Source organism: Charadrius vociferus, unplaced genomic scaffold (assembly GCF_000708025.1).
Source record: "Charadrius vociferus isolate BGI_N301 unplaced genomic scaffold, ASM70802v2 scaffold453, whole genome shotgun sequence".
NCBI classification, from domain to species: domain Eukaryota; kingdom Metazoa; phylum Chordata; class Aves; order Charadriiformes; family Charadriidae; genus Charadrius; species Charadrius vociferus.
Genome location: NW_009647575.1, coordinates 247,926 through 269,575, shown reverse-complemented (window position 1 = coordinate 269,575; position 21,650 = coordinate 247,926). Strand labels below are relative to the sequence as shown.

The 21,650-nt window shown below is 38.5% G+C and overlaps 1 protein-coding gene across 2 annotated transcripts in view; it reads left to right on the top strand.

Moving 5' to 3' along the window:
* Positions 1-3,593: 3,593 nt before the first annotated feature.
* The window catches only part of VPS41 (vacuolar protein sorting 41 homolog (S. cerevisiae)), a 105,393-nt gene continuing 87,336 nt past the window's right edge, over positions 3,594-21,650 (top strand). The window contains exons 1-2 of one of the 2 annotated variants that reach the window (XM_009880918.1): positions 3,594-3,618; positions 20,205-20,312. In XM_009880918.1, the coding sequence (XP_009879220.1) occupies positions 20,295-20,312 (18 nt within the window). In that variant the 5' untranslated portion in view covers positions 3,594-3,618; positions 20,205-20,294. Of the gene's footprint in view, positions 3,619-20,204; positions 20,313-21,650 lie in introns of those variants that run through there. The other variant, XM_009880919.1, reaches the window with a different exon arrangement.

Below are 21,650 nucleotides of genomic sequence, written 5' to 3'. Positions count from 1 at the left end.
ACTCCTTATCGGGTGTTGTCTAAAAAAACAAAACAAAACAAACCCAAACCCTGATAAATGGCCGGGGGGGGGCGGCGCAAGGCGTGAGGGCTCCCCTTTTTAGACAAGATCCGATGAGGGAACGCGGGGGGCCGGGGCGGGGCGGGGTTGGTTTAGGAACGCGGCCGGCAGCGCTGTAGGGCCGGAATTAAAGAGCTGAAGGGTGGCTCTGAAATGGCTGAGGAGTTCTGTCGTTTACCAAGTGGCATAGGAGACAAGTTCATCCCAACAGGGGAGTTTACTCCGGGGACAAAATTGGAGGAGTTTGGTGCTTGTGACCCGTGGTTATCTGAAGTAGGCTTCCTCCTTAAGCTTCCGCCTGCCTAGAATGCTCCTTCCCGAGAAAAAAAAACAAGAAAATAAAGTAAAAGCAAGAAGTGAAGTTCCCAGTCCTCTCAGATACTTTCTCAGTTTCCTTGCTGAGCCAGGACTTTGACACACGTTTGTCTGTCTTGGATGCCTCATGGTGGGAGAGTCTTAGAATTACCTCAAGGGAATTGGCCTTAATTGGAGATGGGCATCTGCTGTCTGCCTTCCCTGCTGTAAGAGGTTTTGTTGGGAGGGGCTGGCTTCTTTCAGGGAGGCTTCATCCCCTGGTTTGGTGAGTTTTTAACTGTGGCAGCATTTGAAAGGGTTCTCAGGATAGAAACAACTCTGACAAGTCTTCTTATCTTCTCTAGTATTATAAGAGATTAAACCAGCCTGTATTTTGCTCTCTTTGGACTACGGTAGGAAAGTTACCTTATTTGTTTCCCTTTATTTCTTGTGGGGAGTATGCACACCCCTGCTGAAAGGGATGTGCATGTTGTGCATGTAGGTTTCTTTGAAACCCAAGTTTCACCATTTTCCTATCGCAGCAGCTTGAAGTTATGGGCCTAAAGATATAGTGGATAGCATATGATGTTGATATTTGTAGGGGCAGGGAAGGGAAAAGGCTATATCCATCATATTGGAAAGCCAGCTTAAGAATTTATTGAGAAGTTATGTGGATCTGCTAAGCGAGAGATTATAATGGTGAGAGATTACTTCACATTTCTGTAATTTCCTCCTCCGTGTTCCCCTTCTCCATTCTTAGGCTACTTGAACAACAACGTTTGCCAGCTGGCTGAAGCATACTGCTGATTTTCCCCTAGAGTCTCAGATGGACCAATGACAGCTATTCCTACATGATTTGGGATTCCGGTGCTCTACAAATCCCTGTTGAGGGATTTCCTTTTCACAGTTACGAGGCTACTAAAAAGTAGAAGTGGGGGATAATCCTCTCGGTTCATGCATTTGGAGGGAGGGGGGAGGAACCTAACAAAACCCCAGGGCAGTCATAACTGCAGTTTGCTCTTCCAGTTTGCCTGCCTGAGTGGGAGAACTTGAGCAAAAAGCTTTTCATAGTAAGTTGTTAGCAAAGTGAGTTACTAGGTAAGTGTCAATTCTAAGCACCTTGAGCTAAGTTCTTGTCAGGGAACAAGTACAGTTTCTGCATTTCTTTCCTAAGCCAAGGCGCGCTCTGAATTTTTGCATGTTATTTTGTGCAGTAAAACATAAAGACCATGAAGCATTTGCCTGAATTTGTATGCTGTTTATGAGATTTAGTAGCTGCAGTTGCAGTGGCTTGTGAATACAGTAGGGATACCAGGGTACATGTCCCAAATCAAAACAGATTCTCATCGCTGGCTTTCCCTAGATTGTGTTCTCCTGAACAGCCAAAGTAATTAGAATCGAGGGGAAAAAAAAATAAATGTGAGTGGTGTAGTTGCACTAGAAAGACTCACATGTGCCAGCAAAAATGTCACTTGCTGTAGTTGTTTATTTTGTTTGGGAGGACAGATTACTGTTTTTGTTAAACAATTCTCCTGTAGATACAAACTATGTGACTGGTATCAAAATGGTAGTGCTAATAGGTTTGATTTATAAAGGAGTTGAGTGGGCAACTCTTGGTATCAGGAGAGAAAGGCAGTTGTTTTTATTAGGAATCTGGTGATATTTTTACATTGGACTTCCTGTGTTGCTCTACCTTGTCCAATAGGCTGACAGTGTTACATGGCAACATTTTAGTTCTGTCCTCATTTGGTTATGGTTAAGTAGAATTTAAGATGCACAGAGATTATATGTAACAGAATTGTTATACCTGAAAGGTAACTGCATCTTGTGAGTAGAGCCCGTGAGACTGATGGACTAAGAGTTGTACTTGCAAAGTCAAACCTAAGCTTGAAAGGATGCCAGGTTTTTACTTCATCTTCCCTTGACTCCCTTGTTCTTTCTACTTGCAATTTCCTAACTTGTGTCATGAATATAGATGACACAGATAAGCCTTCTATGGGATGCGTGTTCTAGAGGTGGACTTGGCTGTAGTAAGTAAAATGGGGGAAACAAATGGCAGTAATCATGGTAATGTTGCACTGAGTTTCAAGTAGCAAGCAGAAATGCTGCTTTTCTTCTCCCCGTCTTTCTCTCTAGTCTGTTGTGATGGTCACTATGGTCACTAAAGGTGAACCTCCCCTAATGCAGAGGAGGCACTTGCTTTTTGCCTAGAGGTCACAATCAGTGCATTTTATAAACAAGGAAAATAAGTAAAAGTGACAAACCAAAAATGACACTGGTTGTCAGTGCATTAAATTTTCTTCCCTTTTCATTTCTCTTTAAACTGTTGGTAACTGTCTCTTATTTTTTGCCTTCTCTGGTGAAATTCTGTACCTATTTATCTTACTGTCCAAATACTACTTCATAAGATTTGAAATGCTGCCTTCTCTCTTGCTCTTTCTTTGTTTGTATCATATTTTGCTGTTAAAATGCTTACATTCACTGTCAGCGTATTAGTTGTAACCTTTTATTGCTATTGATAACGATAAATACGTTAAGTAAATCTTCATTTTGCTGACCTCTTTGAGGAGGCATTGCATCAGCAGATTTTCTCAGTAGACAGGTGAGAGATTAGCAGGAGTTGACTTACAAAATTTTTTTTGTAGGGCAGTCAGAATTGTTGTCTTGCCAGAGAGAGATGTTTTAAAGGTACAGTTGCTTCAAAGGCAAGAGAAAGCCATGTGGCTTGCATTAACATGGGATGGGAAGGAGAAAGTCATTAAATGCTGGATTTCTACGGAAAATGGTTTGAAATTATTTAAGTTTAAAATAAGCCTATTAGCACCCAAATAGTTGAATACCAAAGCTAGTTTGTGGAGAACTTGAAAATGCTATTCTGCCTTGCAAGTCAAGATGTGGGCAGTTGGTTTGCAAAACTTGCTACCACTTCTGGAAGGAGGGAAGTTTTCCCAAAGGCAGATTCTCAGATGATCCAATCGCTCTCTCTTTTAGGGTAACTGACAATAGTATCGCAGTCAACTGGTGCCACTGAGTGTCAATGTGGCACTAGATAGCAGATGCAAGCCCAAATTGGGCATGAACGGATAGGATGGTAACTCTGAACTTTGAGTTGCTTCTGCTTTGTCTTCTGTTTCTTAAAAAAGGTTTAAAAAGTATTTTAAAAAGGGAAATACTGCTCAATCATATATGTACTAATTTCTGCTCTGTTCTTTGTGTCATTTTCAGGAAACCAGGTCTAATGAGGAATCAACAGATGAATCGGAGGTAAGCCTGATTAAAATACTTCACACTTGAATCTGTGTCAGTGCTAGTTCTTTGTCAGTGTGTAGGGATTTTAGGGAAAAATACTACTTCTTTGGTTGTTTTTAGAAGTTTTGCTGGTACTGTGTATCAAGGAATGTTAATCTGGGCTTAAATTATTAAAAATGAGCTGTGATTTGCTATTAGAAGCTTCTTTATATTTAAAAACCTCCACAATTGCCCCATTATAGTAAAATGAATTATGTTGAGATACAAATTCAAGTGCATGCACTTCTGTTTTGATCAAATGAAAATTTAATTGTCAGTAAAATTAGATATGCAGTAATACTACATTCACGTAATTACTGTGTTATTTTAATAGCTTCATGGTCTAGATTTAATCATGTTCTGTAGAGTCTCTGTTCTTGAGATGACGCTTTGTCAAAAACTGTCTCATGTTCTGGAGAGGTTTGCCTACCCTGCTGTAGGTGCTGGAGAAAGTGGGCTAGGGGTGGGGAGAGGAAGGGAGCTACAGAGGGTTCAAATATTTGTCCACAAACAGCAGTGTGCTAACTCCAAACCTGCCATCGTTGAAGGAACCCTGAGAGATCTGGAAAGCAACACTTGACTTCAGTGTGATCTAGGATGGCTACAGGAAAGAAGAAATAAGGGTGGTTGAGCAACTTCAGTGTTTTCACCCCTCACGTATCTAAGTGAAAGGGGCTCCTAGACTTCCAAAACTTTAATGGACTTGCTGTTAGGAAGATTTTCTGTTCCTTACCTAGGGACAAATCTTCATGCTTGGGATTTGGGTTTAAGCACTAAGCAGGCAGAAATCCTAATGTCCAAGACAGTGGGTACTGCAGAGTCTGCAGTGGTGGATTCTGAGAAAATCTTTTTGCAGAGGGTGGTGGCTTTTTTTCTTGTGGGATAATTTTTTCCCCTCAGCCTTTCACGAGTGGCTGTCTGCAGTGGCACCGTAGGGTGGTCCTGGTGAGAAGCAGGGATTTCTTTGGCCCTTTAACGTTGCTGTGTGGAATAGTTGCCTGGGCCAGACTTTTTTTGCCCACTGTGAGATAGTTTCATTCTGAAAGTTGCTTTATGATGTGAAGTGCATGTAGACCATGACTGGGCAACGACTCAGTATTTAGTAGAATAGTAATCCTTGCAAGGATTGGCATTCACAAGATTGTGAACACAAAAACTTACTTGCTGAGGTGTTTGGGTTTTTTCTAAAGCCTGTTGCAAGTGAGAACTTGTTTTAGTGGCTTTTTAATGGCCTTTCAACATTCAGCCCGTAGTAAATAAGTATTTACACCAGAATTAATCATAAATGGATTGCCAGGTTGTCGGGTTTTTGTTTTTACCTTAAGTAAAAATAGGCATCATGCAGCTTTCACAAAATTGGAAGTCATAAAATATCAACAAGACCTGTGTTGAAGTTGATGTCTATTTTTAATGTTAGTTTCATGCACGTAGAGAAGTTAAAAGGAAATTTTCATACTGAGAAGGTCGATGCTGGATCTAAAGAACAATCGTCATTCTAATGCCTGTGAAAACAGTTATCATGAGTTGTCTTGGAATAGTAAGTGCAGTCTGTAATGTCTTGACACAAAGCAGGTAGCTGATGAAATGAAACTTTGAAACCATGTTAGAAAGTACTTAAAGGAAGCAGTGAGCAATTTTCGCAATGTTAGTGTTTACATCACTCATTAGACTATTTCTAATGATCATTTAGATAGAAAGCAAAAATACTGGTAGAGTCACAAAGTCTAAATTTTGTCAGTGCTTGCTGATTTTATTTGAAGTATAGTCAGAGATAAGATTGAGCTGATGGCTTCACTCTTAGCTCTTGTGATCATAAAACTGTATGATTTCTTTTGGGTGTCTCATAGTTTGAATAATCAGGGATGCATTTTATGGTGGCAGTACTAGAATTTGAGACTCTAATACTTGCAGCCTGTGTCCTGTTTTACCCATGAAAAAGTATAATATTTATGGTGTGGACTTTCTAGACATCTTATCATTATAGTAATAAAGATTTTTGCATATACAATTGGTCTAGCACTTAATATTAATTCTTCCCGTAACATTGAAAATTATTGCTGTTGGTTTCAGAGGGCATATGACACATATCCAATAGAAGTCTCTTCTATTGTGGAGGAAGGTAACTTCCTGTTTTTGAGTAAATGATGTCCCTGTCTGAACTGGATATGTAAACTAAATACAGATATTTTTTTCCTGCATTTTTTGCACTGCTGTGCCGTTATCTTAGTAAAGAATCAAACATACAGTGATTCCCTTTTATGTAGCAACTCTTTTAGTATCATTCCTTTAGGAGCTCCTAGTAAATAAGATGCTAATGCTAATTTGCTACCTGCTTGGTTTATCTTGAATGACAGGCTCTTTAACAAATGCCAGGATGCTTAATTGCAAAGACTTGGTGGTAGAGCTTTATAATAGGCCTCATGTGGGAGTCTGCAAAAACTGGCTGTCTTGAATGTATGTCAGCTAAGAGCCCTTCCTTGTAAGTTTGGTTCCAACTCTTGCTTCCCAGGAAATTGAGTTTCTAAGGCTGCTTAAGTGTCTTAATACTTTTCATCTGTTTAAATCAGAATATGCAAAATTCAAGGGTGTTAATTAACAGAGATGGTGCATATGTTCAGATGTTAAAGAGACCTTTCGGTGTGGAGATGGTGGTAGTTACTTGTGTCAGCACTTGTAGAAATGTAATAGATCTTTCCTGGTTACTGCAGTATACCTTAAGCTTTTGTTTCATATCCTCATATATGATAAGTGGTATTATAAGCTTTTTTTTTTTCCCTGTAGACAGACTGCTATATATATGTGTATATATATATGCGCCATGATATGATGAGGAAAAAGTTTTAATTCTCAAGAGGAAAACCTACTTGGTTTGCTAAGTAATTCTACTGCGGTCTTGAAGCATGACTCTTTTCTTTTCGTATCTTCTGGTTTTGTTTGTTTGGTTTTGTTTTTTTAATTGTGCTTGTGAAGTATATTTGTTTTACTTCTCCCAACCCTGTCTAACCATCAAATATGCTACATTTCGGGGCTGAGCCTGAGCAGGTTTGTTTGGCTGAAAAGTCCTAGTGCAGTGTGGTTTCATTGGCTTATATAATTTTATTTTGCAGCACCTGAAACTACGTGTCACATTTGATGAGATCTCAAAAATAGACAAAAAAAATAATCTGACTTTTGGCTGTTTGTAAACTGTGGAAGAAATAGTCTGCATAAGTTATGTACAGCCTGAATCTGAATTTCTGTTTTCAAATTAGTTTTCTTCCTTGCAGTGCACCTGTTTCTGTAAAATGCTACTTTTCTCAGTAGAGCCGTTTTCTGTCAGGCAGATGCTTACATTTTGCCAGCTAATTAGCAAAAGATGATGCTGAGGAATGTATAGTAAATAGTTAAACTTTTTTCAGTAGCAGTGCAATACGAGGTGAGGTGCACAGTGGTATTTTTCTTGCATTTAAGTTGATGCTGCTGCTCAGCCTGTAACTTTGTCCTTGAAAGTTTTGCTTTTAATGAGACAATCCTGTCATATTATGTAATGGACTGTTGTGGAATGATTTAAACAGTTTTTTATTTTAATTTAAAACAGGGCATAATTAGAGTACAGTAGCACACAGAACATCATGTATTGTGAAATGCACCCATGAATCACTTGCATTCGGTGAAGAGAGGAGCTGGTTTTGTATTCCTTAATTCAAAAGAAAGCTTATTATAGAGCCAGCTTGAGTCTCCTTGAAACTCTTTGCTGCTCTGCTCTGTATTGGGTGTTTTTATATACAGTGTGTTGTAGTTGCACAGTATGGCGGAGTCACCATTCATTATGTTACACAATGAAATCTTGTGAGTTCAGGTGAATGTTATTTTTGTTTTCACTGTATATATAGTGCACAAAACGTTCCCATTGAGACTTAATTTGTACTGATAAAAGCATATATTTCACCCCGGAAAATTGCTGGTCTGCATACATCAGTAACAATTATTTCAGGTAATTTGCATGTAGCAGAAAAATGTTTGGAACCATGCCTCTGGGTCCCAGGCCCAAAAGCTTCCGTCTCAACCTCAGACTTCATGTACAGGTTAATTATGCTCTGCCTCTTTCTTGCCTGCATGCCTCACCCCTTGCCCCTTATAAATGGAGCAATGGTAGCAACTTCCTACCTCTGAGAAGTAAAGAGAGGGTTTCAAACCCCATTTGTGAGTGTGAGGTACTGGTAAAATTAAAGTCATGATGCATCGAAAACCAAAACCTTCCTACTTGATGAGGGAATCAAAGGTAAGTTATCATTCTGGAATTTGGTTAGTTATTTGTTGAAGTTTTCTGCTCCTTTCTAATTTGCTGCTGGGGCTATGAGTGGATTGCCCTGGTCCAGTATCTATCTTCTTTACAGGGAGCACCTTTTCAAGAACAAGTGTCACTGGAATCGTAAAATGAGTGCTATGTCCCATGAAATGATCCTGTGATTATGTGAGGAGTTTCACTGATTATTTTTTTTTTGTAGGTGCTGCACTGCAGGGTAGATGTTTGGTTTTTTTTGTTTGTACTGTTGGCCCGTTAAAGGAAATAAATTAAAAAAAGGCAGGTGTATGCAGATGTTCATTTTCTGCAAAAAGTTATTAAAAAGAATACTTTTTTTTTTTAAATGCATTAATATGTGAATTGTTGTTTTTTTACTTGTGTGTGTTAGTCATCAGCGTTGCATGTTTCCATTTTAGCACTTCCATTTTTATATGTCCTGGTCTTAATTTTTTTTGGCCTGTTTTCTGATCTTTGATCACTGGTACCCTATGAAAGGGATATGTTTGTTCATTGAGTTTATTTAAATACTATATTAATAAATTTTACTAGAGCTTGTAAAGAGGAAAGTATTGTAGAAATTCTTGGTTAACCCAGTGCTCAAACAATTTATGGTGGTTTAGAAATATCCCTCACAGATACACTTTTACCACGTAAATTGGTAGTGGTATTGTTCTTTAAGGTTTTGAAAACTGATCAGAGCAGGAACAGAGTTAGGAAACATGTAGGCCTTAAAAAGAGGCAAGTAAAAAGCCTTGATGTTTTCTTTTCCTTTTCAGTGCACTCCAGATCTTAGTCTTGTAGGTTGGGTCTGGATTAGGTCAAAGCAATTAAATCATTTCAAGTAAATAAAGCATCTGGTAAAAAAAGCTCCTTGTCATACTCTGTTTCCATCAAAATGTTCTCTTAACATGGAGTGTGGAGCACTGGGCTGGAAGAGGTGAGCTCTTCTGTGGCTAGTAGCTTTTGAAGGGGCATCACCATTGCAACAAGAAATGAATGGTTGAAAAGTAGATTTGGCTACTGTACCTCAGTCCAACTTGCCTTTTTTTTTGTCTTCTGTCTCACCTTTGGCAGAGTACTACTTCTTATCATGCCTCTTTTCCTTATTATTGAATAAGGAAAACATGAGGTTGCCATTTTTCTCTTCCAGTTCTTTTAAACATATAAAATGGGAGAAAAATGCTCAAAAACCGTATTCCGTTGCATGTACCTGAGCAATCTGAAGAAAGATTGCTTCCCCCTGCATGGCTTTAAGTGAAATTGGCCTTTTAAATGGGGAGAATGGAAGGAAAAGATATATAAATTCCAAATAGAAAGTTCTCCTCCTTATTAATGAGAAAATGTATCATGCAAATAATTTATCAATTTGAGTCAGTAGGATGAGCATAGTAAATTATTTATTGAAGTTTAAATGGAATCTTTTCATACATTAATTTGAAAAACAAGTTTGCAATGACTAGTAACTAACATAATATACATCGTTAGAGGATTGACTTGCAGGAAAAATGGATTATTGCTATATTCTTTTAATATCTTCTGGTTTTGAGTGCAAATTAGATACTTCATTTAATGAGCTATTAATATTAACTAGAAGTGCCTGTTCTATCTGTGTGTTGTGGAATACATAAAAAGTAAAAATACTACTGTGCGTGCTACATAAATTAAATGCAATTGCAAAGCCAGGGTGTTAACAGAGTATGCAGACGTGGTTTTCCCAGAATACTAAATGTATTCATCAGGGTGGAATAACACTCTGGGCTGGAAAGAGGAAAGTAGTTGGGAAATTCATCTGTTTACCATCTAGCTCTTTCACTCTGGTGAGTGGGTGAACTTTAAAAACTACTGTTCCCAAAACTGCACTGTAGGGCTTTCATACGCAGTACATCACAAGGTGGCAACCAGGCTGCTTGAGTAGCATTCACGGGGGAAACAAATGTTTGCCCAAGTTCCTTACTCAGCAAAAGGAAAATACAAGTAGAAATGCGTAGTTTCATTGAGATTTGAACTGTGTTTGGATTTTTTAGTGTTGGAATGGAATTTGGACATGGAAGACAGAACAGTCTATCCTCTGCTGCCTCTGTGGATGGTCTGGTCCCATGCTTTTGAACACTGAAGTGGATTTGGAAAGTTTTGGGTGTTCTTTGCCAGGCACAAAACTATTAGTGAAATAAAACAAGTTGATGGGAGTTGAAGTGAAACCAAATTGTACTATATGGATGTCTTATTACTGTTGTTTGTTTTTTTTTTTTTTTTTTAACATGCCATTTATGATGATTGCTTATGTGCAGTATGTCATCTGTGTTACTTCTGCTTCACAACTTGGCTGGTGCCCAGCTCCTTCAAACCTGTAGATTCAGTCGGTGTTCTGCAAATATAGTGTGACGTTCTGTATACCACAACAGTTTTGCGAAGAAATAAAATGCTGTCTGTTTTGCCTTTCATCTGTGTGTCACTTCATACTGTGAATGCAGCCCATTTTGATACATATTCACAGGCGGCCATATCATCTTAATTCCTTGCTCCTGGTGTATATCTGCATTTTCCCAAAGAGGTCAAGGTATTAAATAAATCCCTGTGGAAAATACATAGGGAGAGCAGAAAACTGCTGTGTGAAATTTTACCATTCTAATCCCTATTTGCCAATTTTACAGTCAGATACTGGGAAATATTGGTGATGTGCCTTATGAGGAATTATAAAGGAACTGGATGGGAGGTTATTCACTTAGCTTCATTCAATTCGCTAACATTACTTTATTTTCACCATAGAATTAGGGGAAAATATTTTTAGCGGCATAAGTCACAAATATGTTTTCATGGTTTAGAAATTTCAGTCTTCATGCCTTTGTTGTCCTATGTAGCAATAGTTGCTGAATAGAAACTAATTCTCATACAGGTTGGAAACATGAATAGGTTTTTAGTATTTATTCAAAATGATTGTAACATTTATTCCAAACTGTATCAATTCTCACAAAACCTTTGTTTATAATAGGGTTCAAAATACAGCAGCCTGTGCTCTTCCGCACTGTCCGGCAAGTGTTCTACAAAACTTGAGTAAATAATTGGGTCTCTTACAAAGATGTCCTCCGTGCCCGCCTCAGTAATTTGCATCTTTGTTGGAGTTACTACCCAGGTTGTCACTTGAGATCAGTAATTTTATAATATGGCCCTCTTTTTATAGGAAATTGTTTGGGGGATTATTTTTTTTTTCCAAATTTTGGCCAAGCAGGCTAATAAACAAGACCATGGATGTTTCTAGCTTTTATGCTCTACTTGCTTTTGAACCAATGACTTCAAGATGAAATGCTCTTTGCTCTTTTCATTCTTAAACCAAGTAACTTATTTTTTTCACTTTGTTAAAATTTTCTTGTAGGAGCAAATATTTTAATATGAAAGTAGCAGTTTATATTCTTTCAGTAAGCTTCAGTCTCCAGAGGGTTTGGTAAATTGCTCAATATTTAAATTCAGCACAATGAATAAAACAAAACCTTGCAATAAAATTGTGTTCCAGTTTGTGCACTGCCTAGCAAACTGGACTTCTGAAGGTTAAAGGCCTTAGTCTGAGGTTTTCTTGGCATCCCTTTAGTGTTACAGATTTGATTGCATTGAGAGAAATTGAGTCAGGATCCTAATCCTGAAAATAGCATAGGTAGTCCCTTTATCATCAAGACAGGAACACACGTCTGGAAACCGTATCCTAGGGATGGAGAAACAGTAATGATGAAGCTGCACTTTGCAATAGTTGTGTATTCTTCTACTATAATTCTCCTTGTTTGCTCTGTGTCACTTGTTTCTTCAGCACAAGTGGATATATCTGCCAAAACTGCAGAGGACGGAGTGCTTTCCTCTGGTTTGCCTTTGGTTTGGTTTTTTTTTTTTTTTTTTTTTTTTTTCCTTTTAAAAGAAGCTAGGGTAAGACCTATAAATGAGCAGCAGGGAAGGAATGTTTGCTTCATTTTAGAACACAAAAATCTTTTAAATAAAGAAATATGGCCAGATCTGCTTGAAGATCCTTAATACGTGACTTTGAGGTGTTACCTCTTTAACTACTGAATGGGCTTTTAAATTGCACTTTGTGTTTCTTGATCATACAAAGTAACAATCCATGACTGTTTTTTCAACAATGTCAACATAAATTTTGGCAAATCTTTGTGTCGTGAATTTCCAGCTATTTTTATCAGAAATAATGACTCTTTAAAGTATTTTTCAAACCAGTGTTTAGGTTCCAGTTGTAGTAAGAAGAAACCTGAGTTGGGCTAGAGTTTTTTCTGACTCCCATGTCAGAATGGCAGGCAATAGGTTGTCCTGTGGGTGGTTTCCTTCAAAAATGGCAGCATCAGGGGCAAATGCTGAAGAAGTCAGATGTTACAATGGAAGAAATTTGAGTAAATAACTACGTCTTTTACAAAGATAGGGATAAGTCCTCTTTGCCCGCCCCAGTAATTTGCGTCTTTTGACAAATTTGACTTCTAAAACTTTCCAAAGGCAAACCTTCCTCCTCCTACCATTTCTGACCAGAACTGGTCATCGTCTTCAAGTAAGGTGAACGTTCTGAATGCTGCTGAGGAAGAGTAAGATGCTGCAGGCATGCGTGCTCAATGCAGCGTGTGTTAATAGCATGTCAGGTTACTTGAAGTTGCTGTAAGGAAACAAAAAGCATGTTTGCTTTTGGGGTAAAGGGTAGTGGACAACCATCCAGAAATATTCTTGCATCCCTTCTTATATCAAATAGATGATACAGCAATTCCAATTTAATATATAGGGTTTAAAGCTTTTACCTCTTATCTTTAAAGTAGAAGTCATAATCTGATGCCTACAATCATAAGGCAAGGGTAGGATTTATGACGACTGACTGTTTTGTGACTATTAAATGGGAATGTAACAAGAAAGAGGGTGAGAAGGACGATTTATCCCATCACAGGTATAACCAAGGTGTTATCATACTTAAAATGATGAGCGTGATGTTGTTTAGTAGATAAAGATTAGTTTTTCTTCATTTTCATGTTCCCAAAAGCAAACAAAAAACCCTATTCAGTGTTAATACCAAATAATACAGGGATTTTCAGACATGATCTGGGATGGCAGTTGAAGGCATCTCTGAACTGTGTTGTGACATTATGATGATGCTTCCTTAAATTCATCAACAGACATTAGCAATTTGTTACAACTTGCCTTTTAATATTTTCTAAAACTGCTTTAAGAGTATTAATCCTCCTGCGCGGGTTATGTCATATATTGCTCCCGTGTGATGTTTTCACTCGTAGCAGGTTTTTTGCTTAATTTTTTAATTCACTAGCCATATTTCCACATACTGCAAATGGTCAGTGTGTTCACTTGCATGTGTGAACCCTGAATTAGTAAAATAAAATTACTTTTTCCTTCCATGTATTTGAAGAACATCTATGCTGTTAAGGCATGGAAAGAGGACACAGATAGGATACAGGACAGCAATTGTCTGCATTTCCGAATCCTCTTGGTTAGTGGTCAGTCTTGATCTCTGTCCCCCTGAGTGTCTGTGGGTTGGCGTGGGTGAGCTGCTGGGGTGGGAGCTGCGCTCTGCTTTTTCTTAGAACCAAATTTAGGGTATTTGCTGAGCTGTTCATGCTGGGGTTTGGTGTCTTGTGAACGGCTGTTTCATGCCAGTCTGTAAGTAGTCATTAAAATCTCAGTATAGGAAAGCTGCTCTGCCATGAGGCTTGCCGGGCTGGAAGTGAGCTTCCAAATGAGCACATGGTGGCTTTGAAGAGTAAGAAGATGGGGGTTTTGTCAGGCACACTGGAAGATGTTGAAATTGAGATGGGAGTCCAAGCTGGGAGGGTTTGGTGAAGTGTTTGAGGGGAGTTAAGGCATCGGCAAAGACCCATCTGAGGGTTGCCAGGGGGCAAAGCAGAGCAGGTTTGGAAGGGGGAGGCTAGGGGAGGGCTAGGTTGTATTTCCTCTAGCTCATGAGGGTTCAGGACTCTGCAGTTTTAAAAGTGGAGATTAAGCGTTACGCTGCAAGCCAGCACCCTTAACCTGCTGACTTTGCATAGCTGGATTATAGGCGAGATTGACTGGTACCTTGAAGGCAGGCCACCCCCTTCAGCCGCCACTTGATGTAACGTAGTGGTGGGCAGAGTCACTTGTTTCGTTTTCCGTTGGCATCCCAAAACCCAGACTAGCCCAGCCCTGCAGAGCTGCAGCGGAGAACTGCTGTGCCTGCATGTTGCCTTGCCCTCCAGACCAAGCAGAAGAAACTGCTTGTTGTCCTAGCTGAGCAAGGGTGTCTAAATGGAAGCATTATTTCCAGGGCGGAGAAACTATACTCTTTGTCAGGCCTAATTACTGCCTTTAGGTACAAAAATTGTGTGAAAACTCGGTGTTTTAGCATACAGCTATTAGAAAAAGTAAGTATCTTTGTGTGAAATATGGTCAAGCTGGAAGTGAGAAATGGTGCACGCAAATATTCCTGGGGTGGTACTGGGAATATGGAGACTTGCGTCTGGTCATCTGGATTATCGGATTAGCTGGACCTCTTTAGTTTAAATACAATCTGGGTAGAGAGAACTAGAGATGACAAATTAGTGGAAGAGTGAACCTGCTTGTCTGAGGGACTCAAGTGTTAGGAGAGTATTTTCTCTGAAGAGTTTGGGGAGTGGGGTTTAGCAAACCTAAAGTCAGGTTCATTTATAAATCAGTGCTTCAGTATCTCTTGACCCTGAATGAAGGGAGATAGTCAGGTCCTAACAAAGGTCTGGGATCTGAACTGGAGAGGATAAAGACTGAAAATAATCGTCATTTCTTTACCAAGCCAAAGGAGGCAACACAACCCATGTGGTACAGTTTCCAGGTGTGGTAATCAGTTGAAGGTTAAATAAAAAATTTTAGCTGTATGTTTTGCTGGGTAGTACTTTCTTCCTCATGGAAACCATGCAACAGTTACCCTAAAGTTCGTAAGGTGCTTGTTGGGCCCGCTTGTCCAAACTGAGGTTTGCACAGCCTCCCTGGTGCAGTCGTGGTCTCCAAGCAATGCTGGTGATAGGAAGGGTTTGTGGACGGCCTGGGGGTCAGGGGGATGGTGCAAATCCCCCCTGATGATTCATCTTTCATAGCAGTGTGGTTAGCAGTCACCTGTTCCACTTCTCAGTGGGGTACCAGCCAGTTGGGTAGGTACTCGTTGCTCCCATGTCAATTAGGGAATTTGTAGAGGAAAGATCCTTCCCAGCCCACTGTCCCGCAGGCCCTCAAAAACAAAACTGAGACAACCAGTCCACCCCCTGATTAAGACATCGTTTCCATAAAAAAAAACCAAAAAAACAGTTGGAGATGGTTATGCTCTGGATCAAGTCAAGATGTCAAGACCAAGAAGGTAATTCATGGTCTTGGCAACTAAGTTCTGCTGGGTATTTTGCTGCACTTTGTGCTTCTGTACATATAGAAGTAATGCTCCCTGGAGACTGCATTCTGGGGCTTGAAGTCTTTTAATGTTTTTTTTGTTGTTTTTTTTCTCATCCTTGTTGTTGAATTCCTGTAATAAGTGAAGCTGCCCTGAGCAGAGCACTAGGGATGTGTTTATTCATCTTTGCATAACTGAGCATGTTCTGTGAACCTTTATTTTAACTCAAAAAAAATGGACTTGATTTCTTTGGTTTTACTGGAGATTTTCATATAGTTGTAAATGCATAATTCTGAAGCTCTAACTAGTTAGTTTAATTTTTTCTCCTATGTGATAGTGATGACTGTTTAAATAAAAAACGTAGTGATTTCTTAGTGGGTTCTCTGTGGATTTCAAAGATCTGGCCCGTATTAAATGTCAAGAAAAGTTACTCTCACAAATTGCTAAGTAGCCTCTTCTCACTTTTTAGCAGTAATGTTGGGTTTGCACTTTGGCAGCAGAGTAGGGTTTTTTTTGTTGTTTTTTAAATGAGGTTTTAGAATGTGTCCTAAACATTAGCTGTTCAGATACACAGAGGCAGAACACCTTTAGTGGCCTTTAAGCTAGGAGGAATAAAGCTAATTTAACATTTTTCTTATAATCTCTGAAATTGACGTGAACTTGAAAGAAAGCATAAAAAAAAAAAAAATTAACTGCGGGTTTGTTTTTTTTTTTATTTGTTTTTTCTTTTTTTCAAGACATGGCCTTTTAGGAAGGCCTATGACACCGGGGCCTTCTCGCAGTGGGGTGTGAGTGTAGCTCCTTTGAAATTGCTTGAGTGATGGATCTCAGGTATCTTTTTATTTGAGTTTAAATGCTTTGCAGGGTCAAAACTTGGAGGCGTAAACAATGCTGGAATGGCCGCCTATAGTAATTGGAATTCTAGCTGGGACTGGACAGAAGATGTGCAGTAAAGAGGAAGGGCACTTGCCTTATAATGTATGCACCGTTTATTTCCATAAAGGCTTTGAAAAACTTTGAGGGCAAATCGTGCAGGAAGGATGACACTTTGCTGTCAGTGCCCGTAACATAATTAGAGTATCCGCAATCAGTAGAGCATGTAGTTCATGTGACAGACTGTCCTGTGGGCAGATCCTCTGCTGCAGGAGCAAATGTGGGCTAATGGAATAACTCCGGGAGCTGCCCACAGGTTCCTTGTGGAAATTTTCTTCGCGAGGACCGATTTCCTTTTTTTTTTTTCTACTCACGATTCCACCGCAGTTGTTCCTGTAGGCAAAGATGGGGCAGAATATCTGAAGAAGGCTGCGAACCTGCATGCTGAAAGGCGGATGAGCATCCCTCGCACTGGCACTGGCCTTTTGAGAGCTTATTGCACATTTGCAGCTCTCCTCAGTTTTGTAAACCTGCTCCAGAAGAGTTGGTAGTGAGTTTCAGACCTCCTAGGTGTTAGGTGCAGAAAGAAGAACTTGTTTTCAGTTCAGGAGTTCCACAGGGACAAATGAAAGAGCTCTTAGTAGGAAGGGATTTGTATAAGTCTTACTGATTAATTTGGATATTTCGTTCAGTTGGAAATGTGCTTTCAATGGGAAATGTTTGCGGATACCTGTTCTTTACAGTTTAGTTACAGCGTATTTTTAGCAACTTGCCTTCTAACTTCAGCAGTAAAAGGCAAGTAGCAAACTAAACAAAATACGAGTTTCAAATGAGCATTCCTGTGGCTGAAAAAGGGTTATTATTTGTTTTATAACACCACAAAGGTAGCTTCCTGTCAGCTATGTGGGTCTCCATCCCTTGCAGAATTTAGACTGCCATGTGCAGAACGCTTTACACATTTTATGCAGTATGTATTTCTTTTTCTCCAAAAACATTTGACAAGAATTTCAAGACTCAGTGTTGTTGGTCTTGTTTTGCTTGGGGTTTTTTTAGGCAGAAAATACAGAAGTAGTGTTAAGCAGTGGTACAAGGAGCAGTGCTATAGAATTTCTTTTCAAATGTTTAGAATCCTTTAGGATGGTTTAAAGGACTTCTCTTTAATTAAAAGTGCCATACACTTAGTAAAAATCCATGTTAGTTGAGAAATTGATTTTTATTTTTTTCCCCTCTTAAAAAAGGAAAGCTGTGAGTTTTCTTGTATGGGGTAAATGTCACTCTGTTTATATCTTAGCTTTGCTGCAAGTCAGGACTTGTACGATTCCTCTAGGTTGTCATAGAAACGCAGCTAACTGTCATCTCAACTCAGGTTGCTGATGGTTTTATTTGTAGGTTTTCAGGATTATTAAAATTTAACAAAAATTATTGATTTGCTTTTTATTAACACTGGCTTGTGTTTACTTTAGAAGTTCAGACTGCATAAAAGCTTTTCCTGATAGAAAAATACCTTGGAAATGATTAAATTGTGATACTCCAAATAAGGGATCATCAAATGCATTTAATATATGAAGTACAGTCTGGAGCAGTAGAGGAATCTTGTATTTTTCCAAATCACATTTTTCATTTTGTTTTGTTTACAGCAAGGTCCCCCCACCCCATTTCAATTCACCTTTTAGCTTGACTTTTACTTAACATAAAAGATACCTGTCAGGAAAGCGTGAAATGGGTACTTCATTGTGCCTGATATTTGAAGTTTTCATTTTATTTACTTTTTCGGAAACCTGGCAGAATGCTTCGGTGCACTGACTTTTGAAAGTATATGTTTTTTTGTATATGCATGTGCAGGAGGAATTACTTAGTTTTCACTCATAAATAAGACAGGCAAAACTTATTTACAGTAACTTTATCTAATGGTCCATGGATGAATGCTTTTATGCAAACTACTCAAGAGACTAGAATTAACTTTTCACGTTGGTTGCACATTTGATGTCCAGACTACAGCAACATGTGGGATCTTATAAAAACTAGATGACTGGAGTTCAATTTTTAGTTTTATGAATTTATTCAATGATTACCCATGCATTTCAAGTGTAATCTTTGTAAGCAATGTACGAAAAGCAGTAATGTATTAATTGCTGTAAAATGGACTCATACCTCCGTATACCCTCCTTCCATCACATGAACGCTTTTTTCTTTGACTTCTCCTCCCTCTACCCTGTAGTCATTTATTAAGGACCTGTAGGCACAAGGAATTTGGCTGATTTATATACAGCCCTGTAATTCGACATTGTCATTCTGTCTAGTAAGAAAGTTGTTCAGTGTTAGATTTACTGAATAAAATTGTTTCTTAGTGGACATTTTGACACCTCACTTCAGCCTGCTACGTCATGGACTGCTGACATCCCTATATTAATCTCATTTGTATTCTGTCATAAAACTCTCAAATAACATTTTAAAAGGGACTCTCTTTGCAACATATGTATATAAGCATGGGGCTAAATATTGAGTATTTCCATAGGTCCATATGGCTTTTTTGTGTTTTTTATGAGGGTATGTACGTGTTACCATGTGTGCTGATAGCATGCGTAGTAGACGGCCATAATATTTAACTTGGGAAAGCCTGGCTTTAGTACTCCAAAAGCAGTTTAAACAAAGTATGTTTTATTAACCAATTAACATGTCTCACTTTCAAATTTATTTTTCACATCATTAGCTACAAGAAAATGTTGCACAAATGTAATTCTTCTGCCATAGGCTGACACAATGCATTTTTATTTTCTATTGTAGGGATTGGAAAGCAGTGGTTGGTGGGAAATAAAGGCGCTCCTTTACTAGAGCACTGCACTGATACATTCTGGTTGCTTAGGAGTGAAAGATATGGTTTATGGGGGAAACACACCCAATGTTGCTGTGTTCATTAGAACTAATAGTGAGTTTAGGAGACTATTATTGCAAGTATACTGTTTCCCAGTGAGGACCAAGGGATATATATGGGTTTGTGCCTGTCTACGCATGTGTAGTATTAACTGAGGCTTTGTGAAGTTTAAGAAACCTCTCTCTGGCATTGTACTTCAGTAGACCATCTGTTACAGACAGATGCGTATGACCAGAGAGCTCTTTTGCAAGTTGGATTTTCTTTTCCTAAGAGATAAACGTGTTGGTTGTTCTTTGGATTTCCTGCTTGTGTTTTTTAGCTCAGTTTACTTTCTCTTCACCCTGTGCCACTTGATGCATCATCTTTCTTTGTATCTAAGTAGTGATTGGGTGATGATACCTAAGATGCTTGAAAGGAAAAAGAAAGGAAAGCTTTGGTATTTACCAGAAAAAGTTCCTAACATGCAGATGATATAGGTGATCCATAGGAATATGCTGTTTCCGTATCTTTCCCAGACAGTTTTGCAACAACATATTTATACTCTTCTTTTTTCTTTTTTTTTTTTTTTTAACATAAACCCATTGGTGCGTTTTATACAATTAACTTATTCCTAGTGGACTCTTTTTATTTTTGTTCACAGCATTTTGCCTCTATCCTTCCTACAGAAGTGCAGCATCTTGTAAAGGTCTTGAAGTTTCTTGTAACCTGCATGCTTCAGCTTAGAGTTAATTGTGGCTACAGCAGCACACTTTATTTTGTCATCATCAGTTTTTCCATATCCATTCCTTTTATATTTTTCTTCTAAATTGGGAATGTAACAAAGTATACATGTACATTTTCCCCTGCTTTTTAGATATCAACTAAGTGCCTCTTACAGCTGAATTCGTATGCTGCTATGCAGTCTTTGTTTGCACCCAGAACTTTGGAGTAAAAAGAGAAATCAATAACAAAAAAGCACACCCAAGCCCCCTCCAATGATAAAAATGTGAAAGTTTGGCTTTTGATTGTAATGGCTGTTTTTACGAGATAGTAGTGATCCATCTTCGCCTGTTGCTGTGTGCTAGTTTTGGGGTGTCTTTTGATTTGTTTTTATTTAAAATAAGCTTCTAAATGTTTGTTTTTTCTCTTGCTGCCTTTTCCTTACACCCTTACAAATTTAGGAAGATGAGAGTGAAGAAGAACCTAAGCTGAAGTATGAACGGCTTTCTAATGGAGTGACTGAAATTCTCCAGAAGGATGCGGCCAGCTGCATGACAGTGCATGAAAAGGTATTACATGACTTTGTGGCTGAGATAGAACTTCTGCTTGGTGTTATGTATTGTTATGAATTCTGTGGTTATAATGCATCAGTATATTTCTGTGTAGAATTGCTGCCAAATCTAGAGGTGCAGTGCAAGCCAACACTTATATAAACAAAATTCATGGTAAACTTGTGTTGAACAGTGCACGCTTTCTCAGTGAGAAAATGAGGTGACAATTCAAGTTGCAGTGTGATTTGTTACATGGGATGTTTACATAAGCTACTGGGAAAATGCTCACTCAATTTTAATTATGGACAGCGTTATAAACCAGAATTGGGATACAGTCCCAACTTTCCTTTATTCAGAAAGGAAATTGGCATATACTGTGCTTATTTGTGCAACCTTAATCACTGTAGACGGACTTGATCATGCTAGGGCCCAGCTTAGCATATATTCAGGCTGTGGAGGACAGCTGAGTTTCTGTTAATATGGTGTAGAATAAAGTAATTACAATATTCCTTTTTTCTTTGGTTGTTTTAGTTTTTGGTGAAGGGTGTCATACTAACACTTCCCTTTTCCCCTTCCCTGATTCAATATGTTAAAAACAAGGAGAGGGAATGCACATGCTCTGATACTGGTAAGGATTCAGACATACAAGAGAATGAAAGGGGGAAAGTGATGGACAATGCAAAGTAAAGAAATTTACAAAGAATCATTCCTTTGTTCTTACAAGGGAGAAGCTTCTTATGTTTTGTCAGTGATTTAAACAATTGCTTTTTTATTTTCTGATTTTTCTTCTCCTTTGTAAATACTGAATAACATTTTAAAATATTGACGAATGCTGAAGATCATCTGAAAGTATGAGTTAATAATTTGTCAAGTAACTCTTAGTATGTAAAACATAATAGCTGTTTTCTGAATGTATAATTTTTCACAGGCAGTAATAGCTCCTTAACAGTTATTGTTGAGGGATCTATCTCTATTATTCGGCTATATTTTTAGATTGACTTGTGCTGTGTTTCTTTTACTCAAAGGACTGTTGCCATGGCTCAAGAGGCTCTAAGATGAAGCTTGTATTTTAACTGTGCGAATGAAAACAATAAGTCTTTTTAAAATGTTTTTGACAACTTAGAATTACACAGATACCTGGAAAATTGGCAAGCATTTCCTCCTGGTCTGTGGCCTATTTGTGTTACCTTTTTTTCCTGAGCCTCAGGTAAATTTTGAAAGCCAAGAGATGAACAGGGTTTTTCTATAAGGATGTGCACAGATACAGCTTTAACTATAGTGTCACAAAGAGTGACAATACAGGAAAGCTGTTTAGGTATCGCAGCACTTTTAGTTTTCCAGAAAACTAGATACACT